The sequence below is a fragment of the Clinocottus analis genome, unplaced genomic scaffold, assembly GCF_023055335.1.
Source record: "Clinocottus analis isolate CAN_PGR_092001 unplaced genomic scaffold, fCliAna1.0.p SCAF_3, whole genome shotgun sequence".
NCBI lineage: Eukaryota > Metazoa > Chordata > Actinopteri > Perciformes > Cottidae > Clinocottus > Clinocottus analis.
The window spans coordinates 2,314,501-2,335,307 of NW_027176042.1; the positions used below are offsets into that span (position 1 = coordinate 2,314,501).

General features: G+C 49.9%; 1 protein-coding gene across 2 annotated transcripts in view; it reads right to left on the reverse strand.

Moving 5' to 3' along the window:
• plxna1b (plexin A1b) overlaps positions 1 to 20,807 on the reverse strand; it is a 164,034-nt gene that overhangs the window by 20,996 nt on the left and 122,231 nt on the right. For both annotated transcript variants that reach the window (XM_068593452.1, XM_068593451.1), the window contains exons 11-18: positions 19,322 to 19,418; positions 16,999 to 17,189; positions 11,733 to 11,884; positions 8,297 to 8,420; positions 8,037 to 8,173; positions 4,899 to 5,066; positions 2,884 to 2,977; positions 1,193 to 1,429 (exon numbers count right to left, since the gene is read on the reverse strand). In XM_068593452.1, the coding sequence (XP_068449553.1) occupies positions 1,193 to 1,429; positions 2,884 to 2,977; positions 4,899 to 5,066; positions 8,037 to 8,173; positions 8,297 to 8,420; positions 11,733 to 11,884; positions 16,999 to 17,189; positions 19,322 to 19,418 (1,200 nt within the window). The remainder of the gene's footprint in view (positions 1 to 1,192; positions 1,430 to 2,883; positions 2,978 to 4,898; positions 5,067 to 8,036; positions 8,174 to 8,296; positions 8,421 to 11,732; positions 11,885 to 16,998; positions 17,190 to 19,321; positions 19,419 to 20,807) is intronic.

Here is a 20,807-nt window from a genome sequence, read left to right on the forward strand (position 1 = left end):
AAAGAGAGGAGAAGACACAAAGAGAGAAGAAGACACAAAGAGAGAAGACACAAAGAGAGAAGACACAAAGAGAGAAGCAGACACAAAAAGAGAAGCAGACACAAAAAGAGAAGACACAAAGAGAGAAGACTCAAAGAGAGAAGAAGACTCAAAGAGAGATGAAGACTCAAAGAGAGAAGAAAACTGAAAGAGAAGAAGACTCAAAGAGAGAAGACACAAAGAGAGAAGACACAAAGAGAGAAGACTCAAAGAGAGAAGAAGACTCAAAGAGAGAAGCAGACACAAAGAGAGAAGACACAAAGAGAGAAGACTCAAAGAGAGAAGAAGACTCAAAGAGAGAAGAAGACACAAAGAGAGAAGACTCAAAGAGAGAAGACTCAAAGAGAGAAGCAGACACAAAGAGAGAAGACTCAAAGAGAGAAGCAGACACAAAGAGAGAAGACACAGAGAGAGAAGACTCAAAGAGAGAAGAAGACTCAAAGAGAGAAGAAGACACAAAGAGAGAAGAAGACACAAAGAGAGAAGAAGACACAAAGAGAGAAGAAGACACAAAGAGAGAAGAAGACACAAAGAGAGGAGGAGACTCAAAGAGAGAAGAAGACACAAAGAGAGAAGAAGACACAAAGAGAGAAGAAGACACAAAGAGAGAAGAAGACACAAAGAGAGAAGAAGACACAAAGAGAGAAGAAGACACAAAGAGAGAAGAAGACACAAAGAGAGAAGAAGACACAAAGAGAGGAGGAGACTCAAAGAGAAAAGACTCAAAAGGAGAAGACAGAAAGAGAGAAGACTCAAAGAGAGAAGAAGACACAAAGAGAGAAGAAGACTCAAAGAGAGAAGACACAAAGAGAGAAGACTTAAAGAGAGAAAAAGACTCAAAGAGAGAAGAAGACTCAAAGAGAGAAGACACAAAGAGAGGAGGAGACTCAAAGAGAAGAAGACTCAAAGAGAGAAGACATAAAGAGAGGAGAAGACTTAGAGGAAGGAGAAGACAAAAAGAGGAGGAGACTCAAAGAGAGGAGGAAGGTAGAGCCGGAGGAAGAAGACGAGAGAGTGGAAACTGAAAACAAAACCAACAAAAGGAAGAAAAGTCCAGCGAGGACGAAGAGAGAGGATGCGATGGACGCAAAGCGTCAACAGCGGCGAGGCCGGCGTGAAGCCGGCGTGATGCCGAGCGCACGAGGAGCCTCACCTTGAGGATGAGCGGCGAGCTGGGCTTCAGCTCCAGCAGGCCCGAGGGGCTCAGCGGCTCGAACACGGGGTCCGGGTGGTAGCCGAACGTCTGGTTGACCACCAGCACCGAGCGCACGTCGTCCATGACGAAGCCGATCTCGTCGGGGCTGCTGCCCGACTCCAGGAAGCCTCGGTCGGACGCCGCCACGGACGGCGCCAGACACACCATCACGGTGTTGTTGACCACCGTGCAGTTCTGGAGGCGAGAGGACGGGGGAGAGAAGATGCTTCAACCTTCTGGAAACTGTGTGAAAATCCTCCCGCGCCCATTTTAATACCCAGCATGCCCCATTCAGACAAACTTTTGGCATAACATACGTAATATTTTCTCATTTTTGAACTGAACGACACAGTTTTTTGACTGAATCTCCTTCCTAACAGGACAAGTCTTTGTTTTATTGTGATTATTGTTGCAGATTCTGATTCTTTAGGTCCTAATCTTTCCATAAAGGTGTCTTATTGACGCTCCAGGAGGCTTTTTGGGGAATCTGGCTCATATCATGCTGGATGTTCATAGTTACCATCAAAATATCTTTTAAAAGGGATTTTTTTGTGCAGATATACATTTTTTTCCCAAGACTTTGCTGAACAAATACATACAATAAACACAAGTATTGGAATTAATTTGGGGTTCCTACAATGACTCAAACAGGGAAAAGAGGTCTGGAGACAACACTCGCTCCACAGTTTAATGATTAAGATCTGAAATAAGTTTGATACGGTGACGTTTTAACCTCCTTTACACTGTTTGCAGTCATTTTAATAAAGCACATTTTAAAACAATAACTCAAAAAGATTGTGCTAACCAACACGTAATGAAAAACACATGGACGGGGTCATGTGACGCGAGTGATTAAGCGTCTCTGTAATGACATAACGAGCAAGAGGCTGGCTTAATAACATCAGTGTTGTAATCAGTGTTGATATTATCTGGAAACCCCCCCGTGGGGTTGCACACTCCAATCAGTCACCGAGGAACAAATTAGACTGTAATGACTCGCCGAGGAACAGGAGAGGTCAGCCAGGAGCCGCTAGCGGGAGCGCCGCGCCGCTAAAGAGCTACGAGTAGCTGTGTGGCGGCGCGTTAGAGCCATACATTATGTCCTGTATGTCACGTACCGACACACACACACACACACACACACGGGCGCCGTGTCAAAGCACAAAAGGCAAAAAACAAAAGTGTGTTTATAGGTCAACAGAAACATTAACGGAGCAGAATCAGAAATGACTGCGGAGAGGTTGACAAAGGAAAGCAGGAGGGATATTTTTACTTGCAGCCGGGAGCGAGAGAAAGGTTAGCTGAGCCCCGTGGTGCCAGGTGAGGAGGGAGGGGGGGGGGGGGGGGGGGGGGGCACAGACGCTTTATTGCTGGTTGACATTTCAAAGGTTAAACTGCTAAAAGGAAATTCAACATCAAAAACAAACAGAAAACGGGCCCTTGGCTGGTTGACCGCCGGGTCAGGTGTGTGTGTGTCCCAGGAGTGTGTGTGTGTGTGTGTGTTGTGTTTCCACAGAGAGGGAGACGGAGGCAGAGCAGACAGAGACACCTGTGTGTCTATATTCGTCTCCCTTGCCAAGTCAAGTCGCCGCTTTTCCTGTTTTGTCAATACAAAGTGTGTGTGTGGGCGTCTGGATCCGACCACTTACATTCTCGGACTTGGCAGCTCCGTACTTGGCTCTCATTCTGGGCTCCTTGATGGTGGCCAGATTGGTTCCGGTTATGGTCAACATGGTCCCTCCGCTTAAACAGAAACGGTTGTTGTAAAGACATCAGGACACACACGATTACCCAGCAGCACTGGGGACATTAAAACAATGACATGAGCGTGCAACTCCTGCTGAACTCCTTTGGTCCTGCAGGGCCACAGCGCAGACGCCGCTCAGCTAGCGCTGCAGCTACAACCTGCCACAGTAGCCCAACGACAGACACGCTGCAGCCCTGGCATGGCAGCTACACGCCGCCTTAAACCAATATGGAGGCCGGAGGGGAGCGCGAGGGAGAGTGTGGCATGACTCCTGAGAGCCGAAGCGCTTGGCCTCTCCTCTCCTCTGCACCCAAAGCCAGGGGTCATGTGTAGTGTGTTAAAGTTGCACTGCAGTATTTCTAAGCATGAGATTCACCCAGCGAACGTCAGTGATCTGACATCTTGTGCGACCTTTGCACCCGCGACCTATTCGGGGTCTGCGTGGCGCCGACCGGCCGCGGCGCCGGTAGTACGGGCGAGCGTCCCGCGATGCCTCCGCGACAGCCTCCGCCGGCCCGAGAGGCTGAACTTTATGTGACGTGAGGCGCTGTGACAGCAGCTAAATAAGTCTCCGTACGAGCTAAAAACTGGAGCGGGGAAAGAAGCTCGAAGCTGGAGTGCCGGCATGAGTCACCTCGAGCACAAACAGCCAGCCACACATCCAGCTGGTGGATCGCTGCGACTCACACGGCCATGATTCACCCAAAAAAAGAGCATGTTCAGTGTCATTGCTCAAGTGATGGGAAGAAAGCTCTCTGACGTGAATGTTAGAGGCTCTGCCGGTGTTTTTTTTTTTATGAAAGCTAATGCTTAGCTAAAGCTAAGAGGTGATGAACCTGGAATAATACTCAGTTACGACAATTACACAACCAGAGAGATGTTCTCCTTCTCAATGAAATGTCTGCAGGAGGTGGAGAGGTTCTTTTAAAGTCACTTAGCATCGACAGAGTTGGACCGAAGGAGAAGAGAGTTTGACTTTGACATGAGAGAGTAATGCGTTTCTTTTTGTTCATCGCTGGCCATTTTGAGGGATTCTCACATATTTGAATACGAGCTCGTTTTGGAGAATTATACATAAAAACCTACTGTGAAAATAACTCACAACGTCTTCCTGGAATGATACTTTTGAAGTAAATGAGACAGTCAACAGAGTGTGTGTGTGTGTGTGTGTGTGTGTGTGTTTCTAGAGTTTCTAGGTCATGCGAGTGAGCCCATTAGCTCTCGCTAGCTCCAAGCTTTTCTGTTTTTTTTTCCTCCACAACACAGCGTGTGTTTGCTCAGGAAACCTTCCTGTGGGTATGTCGTCTCATTTCAATAAGTCAAGTCATATTTACAGAAACATCTCTGCTGCAACTCATCAACTGTAGCGGAGCGCTGCTGCAGGAGCATCCTTCCTGCTCTCGAAGCTTCACTTTTGAAAAGAAAAACTGTGTGAAAATGCAGAAGAATGATTTTTTTCTTCTCCTCCCAGACTCAGTCGGGGAGAATCTTTGCAGAATCAAACATTAACGTATATTTATATATATGTTATGGAGTTCATATTTCAGTTTGGTTGCCTATGCACCTTGAAAACAGGGCATTAACAGCCAGGTATTAATAATGTATTGATGGATCTGTGCTATAGCAGCACATCATGCAGGATTGCAGATCATGAAGTCATCGATAATTAAATAATCAGACGACATTTTACAATGTAATCTGGTGGAATTAGCAATAATAAGGGGCAGCAGAACTTATAATACACAGATTTATACCGATATCACCTCCGTTATTAACCTTAAACCACTGTCAGGGTTGACCTGCACCATGCATGCGACAGAGAGGGTGAATCAACCGTGCAGTCGTTAAGCTTCTCAGAAACCTCCTCCGCCTTCATGCAAAGGGAGCACGTTCAGGTGAGCGTGGTGGCGTCCTCACCTGGCGATGCTCCAGTCGGGCTCGATCTTGAGGATGGTGGGGTCGTCCGAGTAGTTGAACTTGACCTCCGGGTTCCTCAGCTCGGCGGCGTTGATGTCCACCATGACCGGGGTGGTGCCTGAGACCTGCCCCGCCGGCGTCACGCACACGATCTCCTTGTTGCTCCGCCTGGAGGAGCAGGGGGTGGAGATGGGAGGAAGAGGAAGAGGAAGAGGAAGGGAGACGATTCATGAAAAGGTCTCTCTTACAGGGGCCCGAGGATCTGCACCGCGAGGGCTTGAAAAGGATTTGGAAAATCCTCATTCAACCCTTAAATAACTCATAAATTATTTATCAGATGCGACAAAAAAAGCGCACACACACATATCGTGGGGACACCGTGTGTGTGTGTGTGTGTGTGTGTGTGTGTATGTGTGTGTGTGTGTGCACAAGGCCGACATCTTTCAGTCCGTCCAACCGTGGTTTCATCAGCCTAAATCACAGTGCTGTGCTTCAAAGCCCTCTCTCTCTCTCTTTTTTTCTCTCTCTCTCTCTTTTTCTCTCTCTCTCTCTCTTTTTCTCTCTCTTTCTCCCTCCCTCCATCTCTCTCCCCCCTTCTTCTGGTTGATAGATGTGAAGCGGCAGATCAGGCCGCTCGTCTCTCAGTGTGATGTCACTCTGTCCCTCAGCTGCGACCTGCTGGGAAACTTTGCACCGCTGCCAGAAACCTCGCTCTCTCCCTCCAGTGGCTCGCTCCAGGCCCCTCCCCCCTCAGGGGGAGGGAGGGGTGTGGGGGGAGAGAGGGAGGGAGGCCGGCTACCTGCGTTGAGCAGGTGAGCTTTGACTGTTCGAAAGTGTGCTTTTGTATATGAATACAGGGAGAAGATGAACATTGTGTCGTCTGCTAACGTCCTGCAGAGCAGGAGGCGCTCGTGCATCCTGTAGGCGCATCCTGTAGGTGCATCGTGCAGGTGCATCCTGTCGGTGCATCGTGTCGGTGCATCCTGTAGGTGCATCCTGTAGGTGCATCCTGTCGGCGCATCCTGTCGGCGCATCCTGTAGGCGCATCCTGTAGGCGCATCCTGTAGGCGCATCCTGTAGGTGCATCCTGTAGGTGCATCCCCTGCTTCTCTGCTGTGGAGGTGAAATCCACAGACAGACAGAAGACGATGGAGGAGGTGAAAGAAGGTTTGGATAACGAGTGAAAATAGCAAAAGTTGGCGAAAATGATTTTATTATTATTTTATTTTTGACTCATCTGTTCTTTTGTGTGTTTTCTTTCCTCGTGGCTCTTCTGGCCAGACGCACAGTTTGCTTCTTGTATTTTTTCGTACCTTTTGAGTGACGTATTTTTCCTTTGTAGAAATAATTAAATAAAATATGAAGTTTAAAAAAAAAGAAAATGGCGAAAGAAAGCAAAGCGCGGGCGTCTCCCAGGAGGAGCTTTCCACAGACCGACACGGGACTGAAGAGGGGATGAAAATAGAAGTAGGAAGAAAGATACGACACACACACACACACAAAAACACACACACACATTCCACTGGTGCCGCGTTCCCATGGAAACCCTGTTCACAACACCGGCGCTCGCTGCACGAGGACGCCCGCGGTGCGAGGACGGGCTTCATTTTTTGACAAGGTTGCGGCCACACAAAAGAAAAGCCAAGAGGGGGGTGCAGGGAGGAAGAAGAGGAAGAGGAGGAGGAAAGAAAGGGGGTTGCGGACGGAGATAAGAGGACGAGCGGCTCGGGGTAAACAGGTTGTGATTGAAGCGGCGGCCCGGCTGAAGACAAAGACACATTAAAAGAGATGGACCGCACCAGTTCATTACTTTGGCCATAAAGGTTATTGCTGCTCAGAGGATGAAAGGCCGAGACGATTACGTTCACCTTTCTCTGGATCTGCTCCAGAGCTTCAAATTGGCCTTTACTTTTTTTCCCCTTTTGATACGAGATATAAAAAGAACCGGAGAGGTCCGAGCTCATTAGTTTAAGCCGCCGCTTGTTGCCCGAGAGGAGGCGACCGCGACCGTGAAAACACCGGCGTGCAGAGGAGCAGGAAGCGGGACTCTGGACGAGCGCCTGCACACGCCGTCCCCGTCGCCAGCGTTCGTCTCGCTCGCTGAAGCGTCTGCCTCTCGGCTCAGAGACGCCGGTTTAGTTCGGCCACTCCTTTCAGGTCGGGCTTCTTCTTCTCTGCCGCCTGCCAGACTCCTCACGCGAGTGGACCGGGTCCAGAGCTCGGCTCGGCTGTCGCTCCGCCAGCAACTCAGAGACACAATGGAGTCCTCCAGCTCGAGGAATTAGAGTCATATCAAACCGGATCTTTGTCTCCTCTTCTTGAGATCTCGGCACAATCGCTCGCAGCGTGAGTGACAATGTGAGATGTAACAGAGGCAGAAATAATATTTTAAAAAGGAAAAGCATTTCAAACACAAGCTGGAACAATGTGAGTTTCTAATGACATGCATCGCCGTATCGTTCCCTTCAAATTACAGTCATCTCTCATCTCTCAGAGACGACAATGACATCAGCTCCTGCCTGTCACTCAAACACTTCATCTACTGCAGTTGCATTTTTCAGCAACCAGGACGAAAAAAAAAGGTGATTTTATTTATAAAACATGGATTTACGACAATTATCAAAACGCAGGAAACAGGAAAATATGAAAAGTGACCATAATGAGGACAAAAAAACTACTCCAGAGGAAAACTTCTGACATCGTGTGACAGCAGCATGCTCGCTGTTCTACATCTTTTGGAGCGTTTTTACAATCCTCGCCTTCAGAAAAGTGCAATGGAAGTTCAAACCGTGCATTTTCCATCAATACCCGCCGGGTTTCAGTACTCAGTCGAGCAAAACAAGTCAGAACTAAGAAGAAGTGAAACTTGCATGCAACTGGTGAACATTCACAGAATGGATATTGAATGAAAAGTGTTATAAATTAAGTACTATTTGGTAGCACTTTAGCATTGTTTATTATTATAATAATTATTCTAACATTTTAAACGATACCCTAATGCCCAAATACCTCTATAGAACAAATACTTGTATGTGGCAATACTTCTTAATATGTATTAGTTCCAATTTCATGTCAAACACAAGACTCTGTCTTTAAATATGAGCGGAGGAAATAAATCCAGCTCATCGTCATCCTCACCTCTCAAAGCGACAGGGGTGGAGTCCGATCTTCACGAACACGGCGCTGCCGGCGTTGAGGTTGCTTCCCTCGATGGTGATCCTGGTTCCTCCGGACAGCGGCCCGGTGGAGGGAACCACGCGGGTGAAGTACGGAGACTGTGGAGGGACACAGGCAGAGCGCAGGGGGGTGAACGACGGACGGAGAACTCAAACACTGAAAGCATTTGTCTCAGCTGTAAGCTAGCAGCAACACACACACACACACACACACACACTCACCACGAAGGAGAAGGCCTTGGTGGACACGGCTTTGTAGTCGGGGTTGATGCAGTCCCTCACACACACCTCCACCTGCGCCTCCTGCACCCTGTAGCCTGTCGCGTCGTTCAGTCGACACACAATCCTGACGGAGGGAGACAGAGGCGGAGCCATGAGTCAGAGCCACTTCATGCAGAAACAAAAGCACCCACGAGGAGACGCTTCAGGACGAGGAGACGCCACCCGCTGGAGGCATGAAGCACCCGCTGGACACATGAAGCACACACTGCACACATGAAGCACCCGCTGGAGGCACGAAGCACACACTGGACACATGATGGACACACTGGAGGCATGAAGCACCCGCTGGACACATGATGGACACACTGGACACATGATGCACACACTGGAGGCATGAAGCACCCGCTGGAGGCATGAAGCACACACTGGACACATGATGCACACACTGGAGGCATGAAGCACCCGCTGGAGGCATGAAGCACACACTGGAGGCATGAAGCACACACTGGACACATGAAGCACCCGCTGGACACATGAAGCACACGCTGGACACATGAAGCACACACTGGACACATGAAGCACACGCTGGACACATGAAGCACACGCTGGACACTCACACACACACGCTTCATGTTTCACCCACTGGAGACACACTTGACTGTTAATTAGCCAGAAAGAACGGATGCGACAGAGAGGAAGGGCAGTAGTGCAGAAAGAGAGAGAGAGACAGAGAGAGAGAGAGAGAGAGAGAGAGAGAGAGAGAGAGAGAAAGGGAGAGGACAAGAAAGAAAGAAAGAGGACGAAAGAGAGAGCGAGTGAGAGAGGAGAGAGAGAGGGTTAAAGTAGGAGAGGCTGATTAATTGAACTTGTATCTTCCACATCTCCTCTTTCCCCCCCCTCTCTCTCTCTCTCCCTCCTTCCTTCTCTCCCTCTCTCCATCTCTTCACTCCTTCCTTCCCTCGCTCCTCCCTCCCTCCTTCTCTCTCTCCCTCCCTCCATCCCTCTCTCTCTTCCTCCCTCCTTCCTTCTCTCCCTCCTTCTCTCTCTTCCTCCATCCTTCTTTCCTTCCCTCCCTCCCTCCCCTCCCTCGCTTCCTCCCTCCCTCCCTCCTTCCTTCCCTCGCTCCTCCCTCCCTCCTTCTCTCCCTCCCTCCCTCTCTCTTCCTCCCTCCTTCCTTCTCTCCCTCCCTCTCTTCCTTATTTCCTTCCTTCCCTCGCTCCTCCCTCCCACCATCCCTCCTACTCTCCCTCCCTCCCTCTCTCTCTTCCTCCCTCCTTCCTTCCCTCCCTCCCTCCCTCCTTCTCTTCCTCCCTCTCTCTCTTCCTCCCTCCCTCCCTCCTTCCATCTCTCCCTCTCTCCCTCCGATGAGTTATTAACTCTCCTGCTTCCATCCTCCCTGCAGGTGACCATGGCAACTGCGGCGACACTGACTCCCCATCCCGGCGCCGTGTTCCATTGTTTTTATTCCCCCTTCATTCATTCCCAGGTCTCCCACCGTGACAGCGGCCGCCATTAAAATGCCGGACAGCTCTCAGTCAGAAACACTCCGCTCGCCTCATTACTGCGCGGATGACAGGTGGCGGCATCGAGCCGGCGGCGGCGGCGGCGAGGAGGACGGCGGCGTGCGCGCTGACAGCATCATAAATGATCCCTCCCTCCATCCAATAACCGAGGTGCAATGTGATGGTGCAAAATTAAACATGTGCCAAATTGTTAGGCGAGGCAATAAAAAAGGTTGCGGCGGGTTCTGCTGCTCCGGATATCATTTACTTTGCTGAACGTGGAGTCAAACGCACGCCGTGAATATTTAATGACGGAGGTGAACGACGCGCCCGCTAATAAATACTGAAAGGACCCGAAGTGCAGCTTGTTCTTCAATCCAGTTTCCATGCAGCCAGGAAAACAGGAAACGTGTGAAAATATGAAGAACAAGAGCTGAGAGAAGGAGAGCGTGTGTTGCTACAGTGCTCCTCCTCTTCCTCCTCTCCTTCCTCTCTGCCGGCTGACCTTTGACCTGCGCCGTTGTCCCGACTTCCTGCGCTGCAGATCCTGATCGGGTCAGAGGATGACAAGAGCCGCCGGGCCGCTAACGGCGCCGCTAACGGCTAACATCGTTTAATTAGAGTGACACCCTCACTGCCAGCTGCACCCTCCTCCTCATCCTCCTCCTCATCATCTTCTTCCTCCTCATCTCTCCCCCTCCTCTTCCTTACTCTCTCTTTCTCGCTCCTTCTCCTCTCCCCTCTCTCTTTCGTCCTACTCCTCTTCTTCTTCCTCCTCTCTCCCTCCTCCTCCCCCTAACCGTCTCTCTCTCTCCCTCTCTCTTTCCATCCCTCCTCTAACTCCCTTTTCCTCCTTCTCTCTTTTCCCCTCTCTCTCTCTCTCTCTCTCTCTCTCTCTCTCCCTCCCTTCCTCCTCCAATCTCTCCCTCCCTCTCTCCACTACACTCCCTCTCTCTCTCTCTCTCTCTCTCTCTCTCCCTCTCTTCCTCTTCCTCCTCCTCTCTCTCTCCCCCTCCTCTTCTCTCTCCCTCTCTCCACTACTCTCCCTCTCTCCCTCCCTCTCTTCCTCCTCCTCCTCCTCCTCCTCCTCACTCCCCCCTCCCTCCCTCTGGGTGCTACAGCAACAGGTCGATGCTCCTCCGTGAGGTCATCGGGGTTAAACATCGACGCCTTTCAGCTTTTGGATGTGAGAAGTGATCAGCTGATGATCTGGTGTTGCTCCTCCTCGTCACGATGCTTCAGCGTTGAACTCGGTGGCTCTGAGCTGCCGCTGAGCTGCACATCCCTCCATCGTCCCGGCTGTCACACCATCAACGTGAGGAGACTCATCTGGGACCGCGCTGCCGAACTCCAGCAAACGCAGCGCTTGTGTACAAATGACAGCGACGTCGATGGAGAACATTGAGGACGAGCTTCCCCGACGTCGCCTCGCCCTGAATAATTTCTCTCTGCTTCGGCTAACATAAATTAGAGCGAGTGACTCACAGAAGGACCCGAGCTTTCTGGGTATAAAAGAGCAGAGAAAGCGTCACACCGCCGGCGCTGCGCTCAGATTCTACGTATGATTCCCAAAATATTACTGAACGTTACTGCAACGAGGCGACCTGCTCTCAGATTAAACACAGAGCTCAGGTTGTTTGCTGCTCTTCTCAGAATGAACCGGTTCATCCGTGGCGCCCGTCGTGATCCAGATTTTCCCAGAAAACATAATTTAATCAGCGAGGCGAGCGTTTCGTCCGTGGAGTTTTCAGGAGACGCGTACCAATGAATGAATCGCTGGTAGCATGAGCTAATTTAATCCTGATTGAGCTTTTAATCTAGGCTATTAGTGATAGGAGAGGCTGCAGGTTAAAGAGGAAAGAGGGATGTGAGCCAGTGGAGTTGTGTTTAGTGTCACAGAGCCTCAGAAACAATGAGGAGTGGAGACCACGTACTGCTCGGCGCTGATGTACTGGTCCTCCTGAGGGTTGCAGGCCACCTTGCCGATGCGGACGCCGCTCAGGATGTCCTTGAACTGCAGACCCAGGTTCTCCCCCGTGATGGTCAGCATGGTGCCGCCCTGCCGGGGCCCCGTCTCCGGAGACAACTGTTCAGGGAGGACAAAGGAGAGAGGATGGCGATTGAGTGCATCGTAAAACATTGCATGTGAGCGTCAGTGACAGTTCACTTAAGTCATCATGGTCACCTCCCGTTCTTTCAATAAATCTAATACTTAAGTTGCTACCTCATTAAGTTCGACAAAAAATGACCTCGGATCCATTATCAAACATTCACAAGCCGCCAACTCGCACACTTAACCCCCACGAGCCTCCCTTCACCTCCACACGATTAATCCACTGAACACAATTACTGCACACGGCGACCTCCGCTCCCTTCTTTCCCCCAGAGGTCTGCAGAAGGTGTGCAGAGGTGCTAATGGCTACCCGGCGGCTAGCCCAGTCGCTAACCACGGCCCATTCATCCAGCAGACAATGGCCCCTTTGATAATCAGTCATTATTAGCATAATTAGGGCTAACGCTAATTGGATTAGGACCTGCTAAAGGGAGGGGGGGGGAGGTGTCGCAGCAGCTGGGTGGGTCGAGGAGGGAGGGTTGTGAGCTTTAACCCGACTCGTCTTAAAAGAAAAGAGACAATTGATGACCTCTGAGTAAGTTACCTATGAAGAAAATACAAATATGTCCATATTGCATCATTATCTGCACTAGAACGTGGAAAAGCTCATTAGTTTTTGGCGTCGGTTCGTGTGTCACACTTCACTCCAGAGCAGCAGGTACACAGACTTCTCCTCTGCAGCATCAGGACCAGTGAGATGACGCCGCAGAACAACTCTGCAGTTATAAATAATGCTGCCACTGTGCTCTATGAGTCACATAGTTGTCAACATGAAAAAAAGAGATGAACTGGTGCCAAAACCAATATGAGTAAGTTGAATACCACATGAAGCCACCGCGAGCAAATATTTACAATGCAAACGTAAAATAATAAGCTTTCAATCTGTTGCCTGCACGAAAGAGAATAAGAGACTTTTCCAAACTATTTCTTCTGGTGCATCTACCGCTTGACATATAAATCAGAGCCGCCTCCACTCCCCGCCCGGTGCGTGAGCTCGATCCTCGGCCTCACATCATTATAGGAAAGGTGGCGGCTGGTGAGAGCCACAGGTGTTCAGGACGACGGACAGGAAACACACAAAGGGAACAAAGCCCGGTGTCACGCGGGCCACAACTGAAATGCCACAGTGATACAATTAAGGAGTGTTTCCCGTCTTCCAGCAGCTCGGCTTCTGATGAGCATCCCTCCTCCCTCCCTCGCCCTTTCCCTTTCTCTCGCTCTCTCTGTCTCCGGACTTCTGTCTTCTTAATTCACCCGCTGTCTCTTTGACGATGCGGCCGCCTGCTCGTGTTGCGGCTGCAGACCAGAGAGTGAGCGGCATGCAGTTGTGCACCAGTCACCATCTTCAGATATGGTAATCACGCCTCTGTCTCCATAAGCACCGGCTTATCAAAACACACACACAACTTGTTACATCACCAACAAACCGACACAAACAAAAAGCCCTTTCTGATAAGAGACGGCAGCCTGAACACTCGCTCCATTCTCCGCTCATTCAAATTCTCTTTTTCCTCTCCGTCTCCGACTCGTCCCGTCGTGTCGGAGGCTTTGTGTGAGGCCTATTGTGGCCGGCTGAGCGGCGGCGGCGGCGCACAGATAGCATCTGCTAGTTAGAGGAAGAGGAGGAGGAGGAGGAGGAAGGGGGAGCAGGGGACACAGAGAGATGAAATGAACATGGCCTCAGGTTTCTGATGTCTATCTGAGATGTGAGAGACTCACAGAAACAAAAAGTCGCAAACAAATCGATGGAGGTAATGAAGTGAGTAATGACGGGGTGATGTGGAATATCTGGTCTCTGCCGCTCGATGCTCACACCGATATGAGAGAATAACTATACGGTAGAAGACGTACATCCACACAAACTGGGGCCAATTATAGTCCTGCAGCTGACATGTTTAGATAAAAAGCTAAATTTAGACGTCGTATTAGCGGATATGTAATATTACCCTTATGAATAATAAGTGCAAGTGTTTTCTCAGCTCTGGCTGTTTCATTATTTCTGTATCGTCTTGCCTGGAAACACATCTGTATGACAGGAGGAGGAATGAGGGGAAGACGATAAGAGGACCAGAAAGATGGAGCGTGATGAGAAGAGGAAGAAGGAGAGCGTCGAGGGCGACAAAGGAGAAGTTGAACTTGGGAACGAGGGACAGAGGTTACGAAGAAGAAAAGAAGAGAAAGTGACAATACAGATGAAGAGAGAGATACAGGAGTCTGGCAAAGGCCAATATTACAGCCTCACAATATATGAAGGAGAAATCATTTCACAAGTGTGAGACACGACAAAGCCCCGCACACCGACACGGCTCCATCAGATAGCTTTAGAGACGCAATAAACACACTTTCTCAGATACAAAAGATCACAAAGAAGCAAAAAAACGGAGCGAAGAAAAGTGCCACACACACACACACACACACAGACACACACACGCAGACACACACAGTGTTGTTTTAATTGGTTTCTGAGGGCTAGTTGTAATGCTCTTCCTGTCCCCTAGGAGAAGGCAGGCAGGAGATGATGGATGATGGAGGGCCAGGCAGCATCCAAGGCCACGACTAGGACACTGCTGCACGACACCGTGTGTGTGTCTGTGTGTGTGTGTCTCTCTGTGTGTGTGATTTTGACGATACCATGCAAGCCCCACATTGTAAGTTGTAGCTTAATGTTTATCTCTGATTTTAAACATCATATTTGAATGTAGGCCTTCCAGACCACGTGCGTGTGTGTGTGTGTGTGTGTGTGTGTGTGTCTGTGGGAACCGGAGTAGGTTATTTTTTTTGCTTGTGTGTGCATGCTTTCACACACCGTGTGTGTGCTCGTAGTGAAAGGAGAACTAATTAATCTTCGTGCACAGTGTCAGCGGAGAGAGGGAGGAAATACAGCACAATAAAAATAGCACTTCAACGGCCCAACAGCTACATTCTTGGTCTAAAACCAATCATTTAGAGCCCAAAACATCAATTGTGGTGTTTGGAGAACAGAGCTGAGGCGCCAGAGTCATTAGTGGAGCGCGACCCGCCTGCACACGACTGAACAACGCCGAACGGGCAACAGCACACCGACCGCTAATGACACCAACCGGACACACGTGTGTGCGTGTGTGTGTGTGCGTGTGTGTGTGTCTGCATGTCGTGCAGTTGATCACACAGTGGCATTCAAACACACACACACTCTGCGGCCGAAAGAAATTAGCAGCTAATCCGCTAGCTGATAGCTGCACAACAGCTAGAAGTGAACGAAGCAGCCGGAATAAACCAACAAGACGACTTTGTTTTATGTCTTTTAAAGACTTTAAACAGGGAGAGAGAGAAATGAACTGACGGTAAGACGAGAAGTCATATTCAACTTGTCGTGATGCTCTTTGTGAAAACTACAGGAGCAGACGAAAAGAGAGATTTGATCTGTTGACGCCAAAGTCACGCTGTAGATGTTAAAGGTGGAGAGAGAGAGAGAGAGAGAGAGAGAGAGAGAGAGAGAGAGAGAGAGATCCTCCTTTGTCTCCATGTTCTGAAACCAGCAGTGCGTTTCTCCTCCTGCTGCTTCTGAAGCTCTGTTTGACTGCCACCAACATCTCGCCCCGAGGCCAGGATTTACCCCTCCATATTATACATGCAGGAGCACATGCATGCACACACACACACACACACACACACACACACACACATCTCTCTGATACACACACACAACCCAGTTGCCTCTGTACGCTTGTTTCAAAGAGATAACCGAGGCGAGCAAGAAGAGAGAGAGAGGGAGTATTAGCGAATGGATTTATCTCTGTGCCTGTGCCCCAATTATCCAATATCTCCATTACGCATTCAGAGAGACGAACCCGAGTCACACAGGAAATGCAGCGAGGCTGCAGCCGTACGAGTCTGCGGCGGCGGAATGGGCGAGCATTAATAACCCATACATATATTTCACACTTATTTAAATAGAGAGCAATGGCACTCGCTTTGGCTGCGAGGATGACTCTTCTTCTTTTAGATCAAATTAAATTTAAAGGGAGGGGAGGGGCGAGCAAACGGGTTGAGCGCCGCCAAGACACGCGGCGCGCGGCGCTCAGACGGCGTGCTGGTCCGTGAGCTCGTGCACGGGGGGGCGTGTCCGTCGCCGGAGGGACGGTGACCCGGGTCACAGTGAGACGAGGACCACCGCCACGGTGACCCGGCGGCAGCAGATGGGAACGCCGCGGCGCTCAGAACGCCTTGGCTCACCCAGCCTGTCACACACACACACACACGCACACACACACACGCACACACACTCACACTCTGCACCCATGGTGGGACACAATTAGCACAATTGCACAGTCTCTGTTTCTTGTCACGCTCTCCCTCCTCAGGTGTGTGTGTGTGTGTGTGTGTGTGTGTGTGTGTGTGTGTGTGTGTGTGTGTGTGTGTGGGGCCATCATCTCTAATCACGTCAGTGTGTGCAGCCTTGGTGTGTGTGAGCCGCCTCCTCCCGGCCGGCCCATCTGTGTTGTGGTTGCGGTCGCTGTGAAGGCTCCTTCGCCGGCTCCTTCGTCGGCTCCTTCGTCGGCTCCTTCCCTCGCCGAGGCCGGACAGTGACGCGGCACAGGGAGGGGAGGGGCTTCATGAGCCCACTGTGGCGAAGCTTTCACTTCAACACAAGATGACCACAGGCCCGTTGCAAACGGCGCCCTGTCCCTTGAGCAGACCTCTTGAACCCTTGTTTGTTGTGTCCGGAGGTGGAGTTGCTGGGCAACTCACAGCCAAACAGCAGCTTTAACTTTAGCCGCGGTGAGAGAAGATTCAGCAGCTCCATGCCATGTTTATTTCAGAGTGGGCTGCTCCCCGGCCTGCAGACCGCCGGCTGCGAAGTAGCTCACATCTTTGAGAACAAACGGGATCAGCTGATGCACATGAACACATTCCTGCTGCATCTTCAACCGTCTCGGGAAACTCTGAATAAAAACCGCTTTGGAAAGTTGTTGCTTCTCTGCCAGCACGAGGGCGTGTGAGGCCGCACGTGCAGGAATGTGTGACATCACTGGGCTTCAGGAGCGCTCTGGTGTTATGTGGCGAGCATGTGTGTGTGTGTGTGTGTGTGTGTGTGTGATCCTCACCTTGAGGATCTTGGGGTGTGCGCAGCGGCTGTTCCCCGTGGTGGCGTGCATCCAGGTGCTCTCTGGAGGAGTGCACTCCTGCCTCATGGAGCACTTCTTCTCCTGGACGCACCAGCCGCACTCGAACCGCGGGTTGGCCTTCAGACACATGCCACAGCTCTCCCTCAGGGCGTAGCACTTATACAGGTGGGCTGCCGGGGAGAAGAGGACGAGGAATTAAGACAAAATTATTATCGGGTGGAGTAATTGTTGGGAGAAAAAAAAGCTTATCTACTCTCTGATTAAGAACATTGATCCTTGTGTATGTACAAACATATGGGCGCCTGTCTTTCTGTCTCGGCCGAGACGAGTCTGATTATCAGAGGACGGTGAAGAGACCATAAGACGTCATGTGTATTGATAAACATATGTATTTAAGGTGACAGTGTGGGCCGGGCTCGGCGAACAGTTTGGGAGATGCAATCTGCTCGTCACATTGTACTTCTGACTCTGTTCCTTCTTGGAAGAATAAACGTTCCCGTTTTAATGATTTTACTCCGAGCCGTCGAGTGAATTTTTCTAACAGCAATATAGTTAGCTTAGCATGAATATAGTGCATATCACAGTAAACACACAACCTGAGGGGGAGAGCAGTTTGGATTCCCTCCACTTCAAGTTCATCAACTCTCACACAAAAATTCCCAAAACTTATTCAATGTCAGTGAAGTTGAGTGAAGGCACTGTTTCCCAAAGGCCTCGGGAATTGTGCAGAGACTCTCTCTCTCTCTCTCTCTCTCGCTCTCTCTCTCTCTCTCTCTCTCTCTCTCTCTCGCTCTCTCGCTCTCGCTCTCGCTCTCTCTCTCTCTCTCTCTCTCTCTCTGCTATCCCATCCCCAAATCCCATTGGTCACGGAGCAGCTTTAAAGCAACCCCGTAACAATTACTGGCTGCTAAACGTCTCCTCTCTAATTACATTAACATATCAGTGGTTAAGGCAGCCGAGCGGCGCTCACACTCCAGATGATGGAGATTGTGAAACGGGAGAAGGCCGGCCGTGCAGAGCTCTGTGGCTGGAGGTCACCTCCACCATGCGCACCATGCGCACCATGCGCACCATGCGCACCATGCACACCATGCGCACCATGCACACCATGCACACCATGCACACAACAGACGCTCATTAGGAACTTCTGTGTTTGCTCTATGAACATCAGCGTTGTTTTGGACTCCAGCGAGGTCGCTCTGATCAAACCAGTATCCGTCTGGTGAAGGTTAGAGCGCGCCCAGCGCGTCAGTCAGAGCCAGCGGCATGAGTAATGTGTGAAATTTGAGACTTCAATATCTTGTTTGGTCCATTTGGACGACAAGGGATGATGGAAATCAATACACAAAGTGACTCTGTGGTGTTCCCTTACACAACGCCAGAGATCTCTGCTGATGATGCAACATCTTCTGTTCTGACATCCTGAGTCTTCAACCATCAGAAAGCAACCGACGCCCTCCGTCCTACACAACTCCCTCCCTGCTACACAACTCCCTCCCTCCTACACAACTCCCTCCGTCCTGCACAACTCCCTCCCTCCTACACAACTCCCTCCCTCCTACACAACTCCCTCCCTCCTACACAACTCCCTCCCTCCTACACAACTCCCTCTGTCCTACACAACTCCCTCTGTCCTACACAACTCCCTCCCTCCTACACAACTCTCTCCGTCCTACACAACTCCCTTTGTCCTACACAACTCTCTCCGTCCTACACAACTCCCTTCCTCCTACACAACTCCCTCCCTGCTACACAACTCCCTCTGACCTACACAACTCCCTCTGACCTACACAACTCCCTCCCTCCTACACAACTCCCTCCCTCCTACACAACTCCCTCCCTCCTACACAACTCCTCGTGCGTGTGTTTGCTGCTCATCACTGGCAGCAGCAGCATTGTGTTACGGCCCCCTGCTGTGCGACACACTCGTTATGGAGACACACCATGAAGACGGTCCTTATAGTAATTATATCAACATGATGTCATTGTGTGTCCCACAGCGCTGCAGCGAGCATGTGTGTGTCTCTAATCATGAACTCAGTGAACACACAGTGATCATATGAAGCACGGAGGCAGAAAATCATGAACTATGATGTTTTAGTTTGAAGATTATGTATATATATATATATATATATATATAAATATATATATATATATATATATATATATATATATATATATATATATATTTATATATATATATATATATATATAAATATATATATATATATATATAAATATATATATATATATAAATAAATAAATAAATATATATATATAATTTTAATATATATGAACTCACCTTTGATGTTGTAGGGGTTGTCGATGACAAAGTTCCCGTTCCAGACCACAGACAGGTCCACCGGCAGGTCGCTGATGTCGTTGCCCTCGTAGGCGTACTGAAACACATCCATAAATATAAATAAATATATAAATAGCATTCAGGAAAATCTCCTCCGCTCACTTTCCTCCAGCGATAACGTCGTCGCGAGACGTTCCGTCTTTTAATAAAACATGAAATTGGCGAGCGAGCGCCGCGCCGCGTAGGGCTCGGGGCTGCTGGTGATGTCATCGCCCCCGCGGCGCCACGGCCATGAAGATGAACGATGGCAGACGGGCCGCATTGTGATTTTAACGCGCGGCACATCCGGCGCTGCCTGGCGGAGCGCGCCGTTGATTAAGAGATTGGATCCCCGTCACCGGATGACTCGCTCCGCTCCTGTGATGAATGAAAAGCCTAATACACCGCCGACAATAATATTCTCATCTAATTTCATTTTTTTGCATCCTGAACTAATAAGAGTTGAAACGTAATTGACTCATCGGCGGCGTAATCAGTTTTTATGGAATCGCTTTGAATGAGACAACGGGGGCTTTGAGAAGCGGCGGCGGCGGCGCGATGGCGGCGCGCTAACTGGAGGAATGAAGGAGGAAGAGACGCTCCCCAACACGCCGACACATAAACCACCAACCACGATGATCGGCGGCAAATAAAAGGCAGCTTTAGACGTTGCATCCGAGGTGCACACACACACTCATCTGGAGACACAGCGTGCATCAGAAGCTACTCCACTCATTAGCTCTCCTGGATTCAACACGAGCGGCTGGTTGACCTCATGCCCGCCCGTCAGCCTCTCCACCGCCGGTCTGCTCGCCATCCTCAGTGACCCGAGGCTGAGAGATAGCAGCACTATTCTCTTCCAGTGGAGTGGTGATAACATCCGATGCGAGCGCCCTGAGCCGGAGGCTGCGGCCCTCACAGATTGAATCTAGCGACAACTTCTCCGCTGTGTGATACCACTCCAACGTGACGCTCCGGGACTTATCTTGACATCTGTAATAACAGTGAATTGGAATGTATTTGAGGGGGGAAAAAAGGGACCAAGAAAATGTGCATGGAGAAGATAAGAAAATGAGAGGACACGGCAATGTCACAATGTGTGAATGGCTGATTAATTCATTCTTCACTTTGTGCGATCGGGTGATTTACATCCAGCGGGCCTGGAGGCGGAGATGCTGATATCCAAATGAAGGAAGACGTCTCCACGCACAAGAACCACTACTTCACTCTCTGAGTTGATTTCTTAAAAACAGAAAAAAAAGGTTTTCAGGCACATTTTGATGCCCTTTTCATTTAGTAGCCATGAACTATTGAAGGAAACCTTCACCCCCGAGTACCTCCACCTTCAGAAAGTTAGAGGGAGAACATAAAGGTCAAAAAAAGGTCAATCTGAACCCTAATACCACTGCACAGCGAGCAGAGAGACGCTCCAGGTGACGGTCATACG